The 15,248-nt window shown below is 36.7% G+C and overlaps 1 protein-coding gene across 7 annotated transcripts in view; it reads right to left on the reverse strand.

Annotated features, from left to right (window-relative positions):
- Positions 1 to 15,248, reverse strand: part of HERC2 (HECT and RLD domain containing E3 ubiquitin protein ligase 2) — a 256,284-nt gene that overhangs the window by 161,568 nt on the left and 79,468 nt on the right. For all 7 annotated transcript variants that reach the window (XM_046007414.1, XM_046007415.1, XM_046007419.1 and 4 more), the window contains exons 15-19: positions 14,964 to 15,215; positions 8,643 to 8,836; positions 5,778 to 5,978; positions 1,417 to 1,645; positions 1,184 to 1,308 (exon numbers count right to left, since the gene is read on the reverse strand). In XM_046007414.1, the coding sequence (XP_045863370.1) occupies positions 1,184 to 1,308; positions 1,417 to 1,645; positions 5,778 to 5,978; positions 8,643 to 8,836; positions 14,964 to 15,215 (1,001 nt within the window). The remainder of the gene's footprint in view (positions 1 to 1,183; positions 1,309 to 1,416; positions 1,646 to 5,777; positions 5,979 to 8,642; positions 8,837 to 14,963; positions 15,216 to 15,248) is intronic.

Below are 15,248 nucleotides of genomic sequence, written 5' to 3' on the forward strand. Positions count from 1 at the left end.
ATCCTGTTTTGTTTCTTAAATTCCACATATGAGTAAGATCATGATAATTTTCTTTTTCTGACTTATTTTGCTTTTAATATACTTACTTCATCTAATTTCATCAGTGTGAGTTTTTATTTTTTTAATTAAGATTTTATTTATTTATTTGACAGACAGATCACAAGTAGGCAGAGAGACAGGCAGAGAGAGAGGAAGGGAAGCAGGCTCCCTGCTGAGCAGAGAGCCCGATGTGGGGCTCGATCCCAGGACCCTGGGATCATAACCTGAGGCTTTAACCCACTGAGCCACCCAGGCACCCCACCCAGTGTGAGTTTTTAAATAAAAAACTATTGCAACTATGAAAGCAACAAAACAAGCTATGAATGACTATTAAGTACATGGAAATGCAAATTAAAAACCACACTTCCCCACCCAGAATAGCTAAATTTATGAAGAAAGACATGACTCATGTTGATGAGGTCAAGAAAGAGCTAGAACTCTCTCATAGGCTGGTTCAAATTAAATGGCATGGCCACTCTGGGAAACTATAAAAACACATTCACCGTAAGACCTAGCAAATTACAATTCAAAGTATTTACCCAAGAGAAAAAACACATGTTCACTAAGAACTGTACACAGCATAATCAAAGCAGCTTTAGACAATGAAAAAAAAAAATCAAATGTCTGTTAACAGGAGAACAGATAAACAAATAGTGCCATAATCATATAATGAAAAACTCAACAGTAAAAACAATGTAGAGGAGTTTGAAAATTATCAAGGCAAAATAAAGCAGACACAAAACAGTATATACTATAAGATTCCATATATATAACATTGAGAACTGGCAAAACTAATTTAATCTGAGGGAGGCAGGGGAGCCCTAACTTTGAGTGCAAAGAGGCACAATGGCACTTTCTAAGGTGATGGAAATGATTCATAATATGATTAGGGTATCTGTCACATTCTTTTAAATAGATAAAAGTGGATATATTTTATCATATTTAATATCTCAATAAATTTTTAACTAGTAAGATTGAAAAAGCTTTAATTATAGAAAATATTTGATGTTACTAAAAGTTTTATTTTCAGTTTTTTATTCTGGCAATAGGCTATTACTTCACATGAGTACAGTGTTTCAATCTCAGCTAACTGCCAGGTAAAAATTGCCTCTGTCAGTTCACATACATATTCGTAGAAACATACCTGGATTTCTGCAGTAATGGCTGCATTTAAGGCTGACTCTAAGCCTCCATCAGCCATCAAGCTGCCCACCAGGAGATCAATCATGAATCGACGACCTGGACTTATGTTAACGTCATTGCCTGAAACTAGAAAGGGAAAGCACTTTTGCCAATGTGAGGTAAGCACCAACGCCTCTTCGCACCCTCTTATGCACCCAGAACCCATCCCCATCCCTGCTCCTCACCCAAGCCCACCTGCACAGGGCAGAAGAGCAGAGAGTGCCCGGGCCCTCTCCTCAGCAGTGGGCAGAAGCACGGACCACCCGCTTTGCAGCACAGCCTGGGCAGCTGCCTGCACAGTGCTCAGCACGCCTGCACTGCTGGCCAGGGCCACCACAGTCTGTTTCAGGCTGTTGAGGAGGACGCTGCCCAGACCTAAACCAAGGAATTCTGGGTCAACCTGGTGACTAATGGCAGCATGCAACTGAAAGGAGAAAAACAATTAATTTAGAAGCCCTAAAAACAAGTGGATTTCAAAACTCATTAAAGATTAAATAATATCTCAAATTGCATTTTATTTAAATAATAAAGGAAAAGTTCTGATATATGAATTTTTTTAACCAGACTAAAAAATTTTACCCATACTAGCTGAGAAATGATGGTAAGGTATTTTTAAGAGGAATTGTTTAAGCCCAATTTAAATACATATATGGAAGACGTCAAGATCAACAGAGAGGTTATACAGCAATCTCTACCCCACCCCCAACCATCTGTATCAGAGAAAGAGTGAATATAATACAACCAAAAAACTTTTAAAAGATTATACAGCGAAGCTGAAAGTACACAAGGAAACTCCTCAAGGGCCAAACCAGAACTCAGACACACATAGCAGGAGCTAACAGGTTCTGGGCTCTGAGAGCAGATCAAGACCTTCAGGCATGAAATCCGAACTGCTCACGGCAGCCCACTGAACCATTGAAGATCACTGGTCTATCACCAGTCAGGACGTGAAGGCAACACTACCCACGAAGGCTCTGGGTACAAAGAGACCCCACAAGAAATCAGAGACCGGGGGCGCCTGGGTGGCTCAGTGGTTTAAGCCGCTGCCTTCAGCTCAGGTCATGATCTCAGGGTCCTGGGATCGAGTCCCGCACCGGGCTCTCTGCTCAGCAGGGAGCCTGCTTCCTTCTCACTCTCTCTGCCTGCCTCTCTGCTTACTTGTGATCTCTCTCTGTCAAATAAATAAATAATCTTTAAAAAAAAAAAAATCAGAGAACTGGCCTGCCCTGTGAGCAGATATAAAATCAAATTCATCGCAACCAACTAGATATAGATATCACAAGTCAAGAACTGAACACCAAAACATCTAGAGTCTACATGACGCTTTAGAGACACAAATACAAAACTGTCCTCTAGGGACATCACCATAGCCAAAGGCAAAGAGATACCTCTAGCAAGACCTCCCCTGAAAGTGCTGTTACAGTCAGAAAGGACAAGCCACACTAGGTCACAAGGGAAAGTCAAAGACAAAGCTCTTATACGAGGCAGAACTCATGTCCCTAGAGTAGGCAGCAATACAAACATTGAAATGAATGCAAAAAAAGAGTAAATGTTCTGGGGTACCTGGGTGGCACAGTCATTTAAGCAACCAGCTTTTGGTTTTGGCTCAGGTTGTAATCCTGGAGTTGTGCGACTGAGCTTCATGCCAGGCTCTGCGTTCAGCATGGAGTCTGCTTGGGAGTCTCTCTGTCCCTCCCCACCCTCTCAAATAAATAAATAAATAAAATCTTAAAAAAAAAAAAAAAAAGTAAGTGTTCTTAGGGATCAAGGAAGGCACAAAACCCAGAAGATAAGAATGTAAAGAACAAATGAATGCCTTGAAAAAACCCAAATATAAATTCTAAAAACGAGAAAAACAGCTACAAAAATAAAAATCTCAAGCAGAACCGTGAAAAGCCCGGGCCCAGGTTCTAGCCCTGAATCTCCATGCAATGGATACCTGACCTGGGCCACATTCCTGAACTCTGTACATCCTCACCTAGCAATACACATCAAGGGTCCTACCTCTCAGATGGTGGCACATGGATTTAATGAATTAATATGTGTAATGCTGTGATCATACAAGTACTTATTAAATAATGGACAACTCAAAAATATGGAACAATCAGCTAAAGGATTTGGGAACTAAAAGAAAGAGCACTAGAGAAAAACAGAAGGCAGAATGGAAAGATAGAAAGTGAATATTATAAAAGACAGTAATTGGGAAGATGAGAAAAGTTCAAAACACATAAAGAAGGAGATCTCCAAGGGAAAAGTAGATAAAAAGAGAGCAATTTCAATGATAAATAGTGAATGTTTTTCAAAACTTAACAAAAATATGTAATCTCAGATTAAATGAGAATCATAACCTCAAGTTATACATACAAAAATAAATCCTCACCTAGACAGAGTATGTTAAAATTATAAAACAAAAAAACATCTAAAAGGCTACCAAAAAGAAAGGCAAATTAGTTACAAAGAAACAACTACGCCAGTGTAACAATTCTCACCAGTAACTATAAAAATCAGAAGATATAACACCTTCAAACTGTTGATAAAATAATAGGTAACCTAAAAAGCTAAGCCCTATTAAATTATCTTAAGAGCATTCAAGCAGAATTTTCAGACTTTATAACCCACAGACCTTGATAAAGAAACTTACTGCAGGAGGTACCCAAGTGGAAGAGGATATAAGCCACAATGACAAAACAAATTGGTTAACATAAATAAATAAATAAAAAGACTATGTAAGTATGGTCTCTTAAAAAAATGATGATTATGATGATAACTAATTGGAGGACAATTTCTTTTCATGTCGTAAATCAGAAGAAATGTATCTTGCATATCGCAACTGGAGCATTTTTCTTTTAGGGACACATACACATCACAAATCAGTGTGTTTTAGATCCAGTGTAACAATAAACTACCTGACAATTTAAATACAGAAGGTGGAAAGGGGAACATAGGTTTAATGCGTCCTATAACCCCTATGTTTTTCAGGAGGAGAAGTACTGGTTGGTTAACTTAACACTTTGTGGAATTAAGAAATATTTTATTCTTTTGTAACTTGATTAATGTCCAGAAATCAAACTGAAAAGCTTAGGAACAATGAAAGGTATTTGAAAAGAAAAAACTGTTTTGGAAACTTTATCAAGAAATAAGAAAATGAAGAATAACCTTACACAAAACTAATCAGAAAACCTAAATTCAAATACACTAGCAATCACAATAACTCTTTAAAAATTAAATTAATGTAATGAATAAAGATTCTCAAACTGGATGCTTTTTAAGACTCAAGCTTTGTTAAGTGAATATTTAAATTTTAAAATGACACAACTAAAGCATAAGGACCTAGAAAGATGGAACAAAGCAACAGAAAAACATAAGGCACAAGGCAAATATGGGCCAAAAAAAATTGAGCCTGAGACATGTACAAGATCTTTCTCCATAGTACTGACCAGACAGCAAGAATGCTACAAACCATAGGAAGCAACAAACAACTGGGCAGATTCATGAAGGGGACTACAATGGGCCTAATAAATGAGCTCCTACAGAAGACGTTTGGGAAAGAGAAGTACTCTCCAAACTTCTGTTAATTTGATTAATGTAACTAAACATAATATTCATCTATGTGCTTTTTAGAAACAAGGCAAAAATGGGGAGAGAGCAGAGCCCCCCCCCCCATGTAACATGATAGGTTACATAGAAATCCTTGTATTAGAAAGGGGAAAATTACTTTGTTTAAAAAAACCAGTCTCTTGACATTAAGTCATAGGATTTTATTACCAAGGAAAATGGGATGACCAAAGATTTCAGCTACAGTTTTGTTTTGTTTTTTTAAGATTTTATTTATTTATTTGACAGAGAGAGATCACAAGTAGTCAGAGAGAGAGAGAGAGAGAGAGGAGGAAGCAGGCTCCCTGCCACGCAGAGAGCCCGATGCGGGACTCGATCCCAGGAACCTGAGATCATGACCTCAGCTGAAGGCAGAGGCTTAACCCACTGAGCCACCCAGGTGCCCTCAGCTACAGTTTTACAGAAGGAAGGAAGGAAGGAAGGAAAATATTTTTGTTGCTTTTCTTATTTTGACTTTTAACCTCAACCTTCCCTGTAACAAAGTGGAGGTCCTACTGGAGGGAGCCCAAGCTGACTGTGTTGAACTTTCACACTTCAAAGATTGGCTAGCACATTCAGCTGGTCTCTCAATTATCTACTGCCTCACCTAGTTGTTCCTCCACACAGAAGAACAATAAATTCAAGACTGACTCTACCATGAATGCAAACAAGCTGATTACTGCAGAAATAATACAATCCATACATAGACACTTACCTGCATGCAAAGACTGACTCCCAGAATAAATTTAAGAAAACTAGACTGATTTTTTAAACCTCATATAAATTATACTCCATCATAATCTAAATAACCTAATCTAAGTAATCTAAATACAAATAATTTAAAATTTTCATTAGCAGTTCACTTAACAGGCTAAAACCCATTCCCTTCAATATACAGAAACATTATTACAAATACCTAAGACACTTACAAAGGGAGGCAGAGGAAAGGAAATCATTAATACCTGAAGTCGTAGAAGATTCAGTGTTGCCACAGCCATGCACTCTTTCTCTTGCGGTGGAGGCCAGTCAGCAGTGCCATCCATCCCTTCACTCACTTGACGCAATAGGAGGTCCAGCTGCTCAAAAGTCATTGAGCAGATGTCTACCACAAATGGGACACGGAGGCCAATGGACCACTCAGAACAAGATGACCAAGCAAAACTCTATGGAAAAATCATAAGAAACTAAAATGAATCTACGCATTCAGCTCTTAGACTGTTTCACAGGAGAGATTCACTATCATTATTCACAACAGTCAAAAGGTACAACTCATGTGTCCACTGAAGGAGGAATAAGTGAACAAAATGTAGGCTATACATACAATGGAATATTATTAATCCTTTACAAAGAATAAAATCCTGAAACATGCTACAACATGGATCAGCCTTGAAAATATGAAATGAAACAAGTTAGACACCAAAGGTCAAATATTATATGATTCCATTTATAAGAGATATCTTTTTTTTTTTAATATTTTATTTATCTTATTTATTTATCAGGAGAGGAGGAAGCAGGCTCCCTGCTGAGCAGAGAGCCCAATGCAGGGCTCGATCCCAGAGACCAGGCAGAGGCTTTAACCCACTGAGCCACCCAGGCGCCCCTATAAGAGGTATCTTGAATAGGCAAATTCACAGAAACAGAAAATAATTTTGAGGCTAATAGGGACCAGGGGGAGGAGAAATGAAGAGTAATTGTTTAATGGGTACAGAGTTTCTATTTAGGATGATGAAAAATTCTGGAGATGGATAGCAGTGACACTTATACAATCTCATGAATATACTTAACGCCACTGCTCAGTGCAACCATAATTTTTTAATGACCAAAAGCACTGATATTAAAAAAAAAACTGACAGAACTGAAAAAAGACATGGAGAACTACATAATTATACTTGGAAATACAAATTCTAGCCTCCTAGAAAGAGACAGAAAATCAGCAAGGATGTAGAATAGAATAATACCATCAATGAACGGAATTTAATTGACATTATAGAACATTTCACCCAACAACAGCAAAACACATCAACAATAAAATACACAATTCTTTTCAAACACACAAACTGAACATTGACTTAATAAGGGAACATATCCTGAGACATAAAACAAATCTGAACAAATCTAGAAGAACCGAAATCATATAGTCTATTCTCTAACCACCAGAAAATTAAACTAGAAATCAGTAACAGAATGGTAACAGAACAATCTCAAAATACTTTGAAATTAAATGACACAATAATCCATAGGTCATAGAGCAATTCTCAAGAGAAATTAAAGAATTTTGAACTGAGCAAAAATGAAAATACATCAAAATGTGTGGGTGCAATTAAAGCACTGCTTAGAAGGAAATTTATTAGCAGCAACTGCTTAAATATTACAAAAGAAGAAGGGTCTAAAATTAACCTAAGCTGAAGAAACAAAGAAAGAATAAAATGAACCCAAAGCAAGCTGAAGGGGGAAAAAAATAACAAAGACAGGAGAATTAACCAATGAAATAGAAAGCAAAAAACAAAGGGAAAATTAATGAAACTAAAATCTAGTTCTTTAAAAAGATCAATAAAATGGATAAACCTCTAGGTAAACTTGGCAAAGAAAAATACCAATACAATGTTACTGCAGACCCCAAAGACTTCAAAAGATTAGTAAATGAATACTAAGGAAAACTTCATACACAAAAATCAGACAACTTAGATGAAATAGAACAACTCCTTGAGTGCCAGAAACCAAAAAAAACCCACTCAAGAAAAAAAAAAAAAAATTCTAAACATTAGCTCTGTATCTCTTAAGGAAACAATTCTTACTTAAAAATCTCTGAGAAAGAAATCTCTTGGCTCAGATGGATTCATAAAAAAACATTTAAAGAAGAAATAACACTAATTCTACACAATCCCTTCTAGAAAACAAGAGAAAGGAACACCTGTCAATATTTTTATAAGGCCAATTTTACCCAGATAAAAGACAGACATACAGTATAAACCACAAAAAAAAAATCCACAAACCAATTACCTCTGATGATCATCAGCAGAAAAATCCTCAACAACGTAATTAGTAAATCAAATAAAGCAATATATAAGAAATAACCAAGTGGGATTAGCTCAGGTCTGATCAATACTTGAAAAGCAATTAACATATTCTACCATATAAACAGACTAAAGAAGGAAAACTACATGATCATATCCTTTGAGAAGAAAAAAGCATTGACAAAATTAAGCATCTATTCAGTATTAGAAAAAACTTTCAAAGAAGGAGGTAAGTGGGGGGTTGGGTGAACCTGGTGGTGGGTATTAAGGAGGGCACGAATTGCATGGAGCACTGGGTGTGATGCATAAACAATGAATCTTGGAACGCTGAAAAAATAAAGTTTTTTTGTTTTGTTTTAACGATTTTATTTATTTATTTGACAGAGATCACAAGTAGGCAGAGCAGCAGGCAGAGAGAGAGGGGGAAGCAGGCTCCCTCCTGAGCAGAGAGCCCGATGTGGGGCTTGATCCCAGGACCCTGGGATCATGACCTGAGCCAAAGGCAGAGGCTTTAACCCACTGAGCCACCCAGGCGTCCCCGAAAAAATAAAGTTAAAAAAAAAAGAAGCAGGAGTTAAAGGAAACTTCCTTAATCTGATAAAGCATCCACTAAAAAAAAATCCTACAGCTAACATCCTAGCAAATGGTGAAAGACTAAATGCATTCCCTCTCACCACTCTTCAACATCATACTGACTGCAACTACAGGATATAAGGATAACACACACAAGTTAATGCTATTTCTACATACTAGCAATGAAGGACAGAAAGACAAAATTCCCCAAAATATCTAACCATACTATCTACTCAGTACCTGAGCAGGTCCACAGGCAATTCCAACTATGTGTTTGGTATCCAGTCCTGGCAGTGCGGCAGGTTCTGGCTTGGTCACACGCAAGGTGTCAAAGTGCTGGCACTGGTCGTTGCTCCCCCAGCTATGGACCTCGCTGTCCTCAGTCAGAGCCAGGCAGTGGGTGGAGCCTGCAGCCACATCAATTACCTTCTTCCCTAGGAGGAAAGAGTGATACAATACAGCTTCACACCTGACTTCTGCTGCAGGTCATTCAGGTAAGGAGGTATTTAATGTCAACTTCTAAAGGATAATTCATTGTTTTAATATTTTGCATAATTCATCTGCTTCATGTATGTTATTAAAACCCATTACATTCTACTAACTACAATTTATTAAGACCTACAGCCTGAATATTAAATAATACTAAGGTATGAAAAGGATCTTTTCATACTTTTCATACTTTCTTCTCCTTATTCAGATGTTTATTCAGAAAGAGACAACTGTATTTTAATTAATCATCAAATCATATTCTCTTGTCCCAAATCACGGAAAGTGTATTCTTTTCGCCTCGCTGAGACTTTCTATTTTTAGAATATTTTTAGGTTCACAGCAAAACTAGAAAGGGCACAGAGATTTCCCATATACCTTCCACCCCAACACATGCATAGCCTCATCCATGATCAATTATTCACTGTTTCTTTTTTGTTTTTTTGGATTTTTGGTTTTTTTGTTTTTGGCATGTGAATGTGACTTGTTCCAAAACCATTTGTTGAAAAAGCTACCTTTGCTTCATTGTATTGCTTTGGTTCCCTTCTCAAAGATCAATTAACTATACTTATGTGGGTCTATTTCTCAGCTATTTTATTCCAATGATCTATTTGTCTATGCTTTAGTCAATGCCATGCTTTTTTTTTATAAAGATTTTAATTATTTATTTGACAGATAGACATCACGAGTAGGCAGAGAGGCAGGCAGAGAAAGAGGGGGAAGCAGGCTCCCCACTGAGCAGAGAGGCCTATTCGGGGCTCGATCCCAGGATCCCAGGACCATGATCTGAGCTGAAGGCATGACCACTGAGCTACCCAGGTGCCCCAATGCCATGCCTTCTTGATTACTACAGCTTTATATTAAGTCTTGAAGTTGGGTAGTGTCAGTCCTCAACCTATCCTTCTCCTTTAACACTGTGTTAGCTATTCTAGGTCTTTTGTCTTTCCACATAAAATTTAGAATAAGTTTGTCTTGCATTAAATGTATAGATCAAGATAGAAAGAAATTAGTGTTCAGTCTTCCTACTCATGAACACAGAATATCTTTTAATTTATTAGTTCTCCTTCGATCTCATTCATCAGTTTTGTAATTTTCCTCATACAGGTCTTATACTTAGAATTAAACCTATGTATCTCACTTTTTTAATACTAATGTAAATGGTATTTTGTTTTTATTTCAAATTCCACTTCTTAGTTGCTGGTATATAGGAACTAAGGTATATACCAAGAGACTTTGGTACATTAACTTTGTATCCTGTAAGTCTGCTATAATCATTTATTACTTCCAGTTTTTTTGTTGATCCTTTCAGATTTTCTACACAAACATTCATGTCATCTGTGAACAAAGATAGTTTTGTTTCTTCCTCCTCAATCTGTATACCTTTAATATCCTTTTGCTGTTTTGTTGCATTAGCTAGAACTTCCAGTATGATTTTGAAAAGAAACAGTGAGATGAGACTTCTTCCCCTTGTACTTTATCTTAGTGGGAAAGCTTCAAGTTTCTCAACACTAAGTATGACATTAGCTGGAGGATGTTTATAGATATTCTTTATCAAGTTTATGAAGTTCTCTCCATTTCTAGTTTGCTGAAAGTTTTTATCATGAACAGTTACTGGATTTTACCAAATGCTTTTCTGCAGCTATTAATATGATCATGTGATTTTTCTTCTTACTCTCTCAATTCCATGGATCACATTAACTGGTTTTTGAATGTTGAACTAGCCAGCATTGCATATGTAGAATAAATTCAATTTGGTGGTGATGTTTAATTCCTTCTGTACATTGTTGAATTTAATTTGCTAATATTTTGTTGAGGATTTTTGCATCTATACTCATGAGAGATGTTGGTCTGTAATTGTATTTTCTAGTAATATTTTTGTCTGGCTTTGGTATTAGGGTAATGCTGGCCTTGCAGAATGAATTAAGAAGTATTACCTTGGCTTCCATCCTCTGAAAGATATTATAGAGAACTGGTATAATTTCTTGCTTAAATATTTGGTAGAATTCACCAATAAACCCATCTGGGCCTCATGCTTTCTGTTCTGGAAAGTTATTAATTATTGACTTAATTTCTTTAAAAGATGGAAGCCTATTCAATTTGTCTATTTCTTCTTGTATGAATTTTGGCAAATTGTGTCTTTTAAAAATGGTTCATTTCATTGAAGTTACCAAATTTGCGGGCATAGAGTTGTTTGTAGTATTCCTTTATCACCTTTACAATGTTAACAGGATCTGTAGTAATGTCTTCTCTTTCATTTCTGATATTAGTAATTTGTGTCCTGTTTTCCTTTTTTCTTAGCCTAAAGTATACGGACTTTATTAATCTTTTCAAAGAACCAGCTTTTGTTTCCTTGATCTTCTCTATTGATTTTCTGCTTTCAATTTCATTGGTTTCTTCTCTAATTCTCATTATTTCTTTACTTCTTCTTATTTTGGATTCAATTTGCTCTCCGATATCTAGTTACCTAAGGCGGAAACTTAAGACTATTGATATTTTTTTAACATCCATAACCATACATGATCACAAATTTTTTTTCTGGTGATGAGAGCTTTTAAGATCTGTTCTCTTGGCAATTTTCAAATATACAATAAGGTGTTAATAGCTACAGTCACCATGCTGTATATTATATCTGCAGGATTTATTTCACAAATAGAGATTTGTACTTCCTGACCACCTTCACCCACTTTACCCACCCGCTGCAATCCCCACCTCTGGTAACCACCAATCTATTCCCAGCATCTATGAGTTTGGTGGGGGTTTGGGAGTGAGTTTGGGTTTTTTTTTTTTTAGATTTCACATACAAGTAGAATTATACAGTGTTTATCTGTCTCTATCTGACCTATTTATTTAGCATAATGCCCTCAAGGTCCATCCATGTTAACACAAATGGTAGCATTACCTTCTTTTTTATGGCTGAATAATATTCCATCATATGTATATACTACATTTTCTTTATCTACTCACCTATCAATGGGACACTTAGGTTGTTTCCATATCTTGGTTACTGTGAATAATGCTGCAACAAACATGATGATGCCAATACCTTTCTGAGTTCGCATATTTACTTCCTTCAGATAAACACCCAGGGGTGGAATTACAGAATCATCTGGTATTTCTCTTTGTAATTTTTTGTGAAGCCTCCTTACTGTTTTCTATAGTTGTTGTACCAATTCACATTCCCAGCAACATTGCACAACAGTTTTGTTTTCTCCACATCCTCACCAACACTTTCTTGTCTTTTTGATAATAGCCATTCAAACAGGTTTGAAGTATTCTCTCACCTGTGGTTTTGATGTGCATTTCTCTGATGATTAATGATGTTGAGCACCTTTTTCATGTACCTGCTGGCCATCTATAACTCATCTTTGGAAAAATGTCTACTCAGATCCTCTCCTAATTTTTAATCAAATTACCCCCATAGGGTAGGTTTTTGTTTGTTTTGCCACTGAATTTAAAGAGTCCTTTATATATTTTGGATATTAACCCCTTATCAGATATATGATTTAAAAATATTTTCTCCCATTCTATATTCTATAGGTTGCTTTTACATTTTAGTGGTTTTTTTCATTGTTGTTGTTGTTTTGAGAGAGGAGGGATGCAGAGAGAGAGGAATAGAGAGAATCTTAAGCAGGCTCCATGCCCAGTGCAGAGCCCAATGTGGGGCTCAATCTCACAACCCTGAGATCATGACCTGAGCCAACATCAAGAGTCAGATGCTTAACCAACTGAGCCATCCAGGCTTTACATTTTATTTATGGTTTTCTTTCCTGTACACAAAGATTACTTACTTTAGATTTTTCTTCTTTTCTAACATATGCATTCAATGCTATAAATTTCCTTCTAAGCACTGCTTTCACTGCATCCCACAAATTTTGGTAAGTTGTTCTCATTTTCATTTTTGTTCAAAATATTTTAAAATTTCTCTTAAGATTTTGGTTTGACCATGTGTTATTTGGAAGTTTGTTGTTTAATCTACACATATTTGGGGATTTTCCAACTATCTTTCTGTTACAATTTTTAGTTTAATTCCCTTATAGTCTGAAACCAGACATTGTTTGATCTCTCTTCTTTTAAATATGTTAACATGTGCTTTATAGCCCAGGTCGTGAGCTATCTTCATTAACAAAGTTTTCTAAAACAAAATCTTTTTCTCCGCAATGAAATGATACAAGTACATTTTTACCTATTTAAATAGTATTAAAGTATTGTATTTTTGCTTAAAAGTAAATCTAACATAACCAACACAAGGGATGTTTTCAAAAATGTCATCATTAAAAGTAATTCAGCTACAGGGGCGCCTGGGTGGCTCAGTGGGTTAAAGCCTCTGCCTTCCGCTCAGGTCATGATCTCAGGGTCCTGGGATCGAGCCCCGCATCGGGTTCTCTGCTCTGCAGGGAGCCTGCTTCCTCCTCTTTCTCTGCCTGCCTCTCTGCCTAGTTGTGATTTCTCTCTGTCAAATAAATAAAATATTTAAAAAAAAAAAAGTAATTCAGCTACAAAACTCTACCAGAGTAAGGAGAACAACTCTATCTTGAGCTTATCATACGCTGACATAAGTGATGGCAAAAATAACAGTACCATCAATCATTTAAATGCTTTCATATTAACATATTTCATCTCTGTATCTAATAAGTGTAGCTGAGGAAGCAGATTTTCTTTACTAAGTGAAAAAAATATATAAACAACAAGGCTAACAAAATTCAAACACAGCTCCATAACATACAACCAACTGTATTACCCTACAACTTATCTCAGAAACTTAGAAAATAAGAAATACTATAATATCATCTTGGTATTAATATGTTTTAAAGATTTTTGAGTTTTTTTTTTTTAGAGAAAGGGAGAAAGCACATGCATGTGCAAGCAGGGAGAGGTGGAGAGGGGAAGAGAGGGAATCTCAAGCAGACTCCTTGTCAAGCACAGAGCCCAATGGGGGCTCCAATCTCATGACCCTGAGATCATGACCTGAGCCAAAACCAAGAGTCAGACACTTAACTAACTGAGCCACGCAGGCACCCCAAGGTATTAATATGTTTTAAAATAATGATGATGGTGAAAGAAACAAGCAAGTCCCATATAAAAGTCTCAATTCCAAACTCCCTTGACAAAAAAGCAAAAACATAAAGTAAAATCTAGTTCAGGATTCAACAAACTCCATCCCTCATGCAAATACAGGCCAAGGGCTGTTTTTGTGAATGAAGCTGTACTACAACAGAGCCAGGCCCATGTGTTTAAATTTATATATTGTCTAAGTGTAGTTGAGACATACAATGTATGATACTCAAACCTAAAATACTTACCATCTACTCCTTTAAAAAACAGTCTGCCCACCTCCTTTAGCACTACAGGCTACCTGATACACCTATCACCAACCTCTCCCATACTTAAAAAGGCATCTTCAAAGTACACCTACATGCCTTGGCTCCTATTCTATCTAGAATGCAATCTGGATGCCCTTGAAACCAAACAAGCAGGATTTGCTTACCACAAGTTCAAATGAGACCACTCCAAGCACACCAATCTTATCTCCTACTATGCTCCCACAGCACCATATGTTATCTATCATTTTACTCATGCCTCCAGTATAACTACTGGTAACCTCACCGATAGAAGTTAACACTAAGGCCAGCTTACTTAATGATAAAAAGATGCCTGCCACAAAAAGTAAAATTGAATGAGTTTCAAATGAAATCTGGTGAGAATAATTCTACACCATTTTTTTAAAAATATTTTATTTGTTCAGGAGAGACAGAGAGAGAGAGAGGCAGAGGCAGAGGGAAAAGCAGGCTTCCCGCAGAGCAGGGAGCCCGATGTGGGACTTAATCCCAGTACTCTGGGATCACGACCAGAGCCAAAGGCAGACACTTAACGGACTGAGCCACTGAGGTGCCCTACACCATTTTTTAATAGAGATAAACTACTTTCCATTATTATCCATACATACGAAAATGTTGGTAAAAACCTTCTAATGACAAGTCATTCATGAAATATTAGGTTAAAAAAAAAAAGAAAAACCTGCAAACTTTAAAAGATTACTAAAGAAAAAGCTTCAAAAAGTTTATATTTTGCACTCACCTTGCAAGCCTTCCAAGAGTTTGGGATAACGAACATGTTCTTCTGTTCCATGCCCAAGTCTCTGGTTGTCACCTTTTCCCCATGAATAAACTTGGCCATCTTTCGTCAGAGCTATAGAAAATTGACTTCCACATCGAACCTTCACGACATCCAAATCCTGAAGCTTTTCAATAAGCTTTGGTGTTTTGCAGCCATCACTACCACCTCTGCCCAATTTCCCATAGTCACCATCTCCCCAAGACCACACTTGACCTAAAAGAAACACAAATATGTTTCAGTAAAAGT

This window comes from Meles meles, chromosome 6, assembly GCF_922984935.1.
Source record: "Meles meles chromosome 6, mMelMel3.1 paternal haplotype, whole genome shotgun sequence".
Lineage (NCBI taxonomy): Eukaryota > Metazoa > Chordata > Mammalia > Carnivora > Mustelidae > Meles > Meles meles.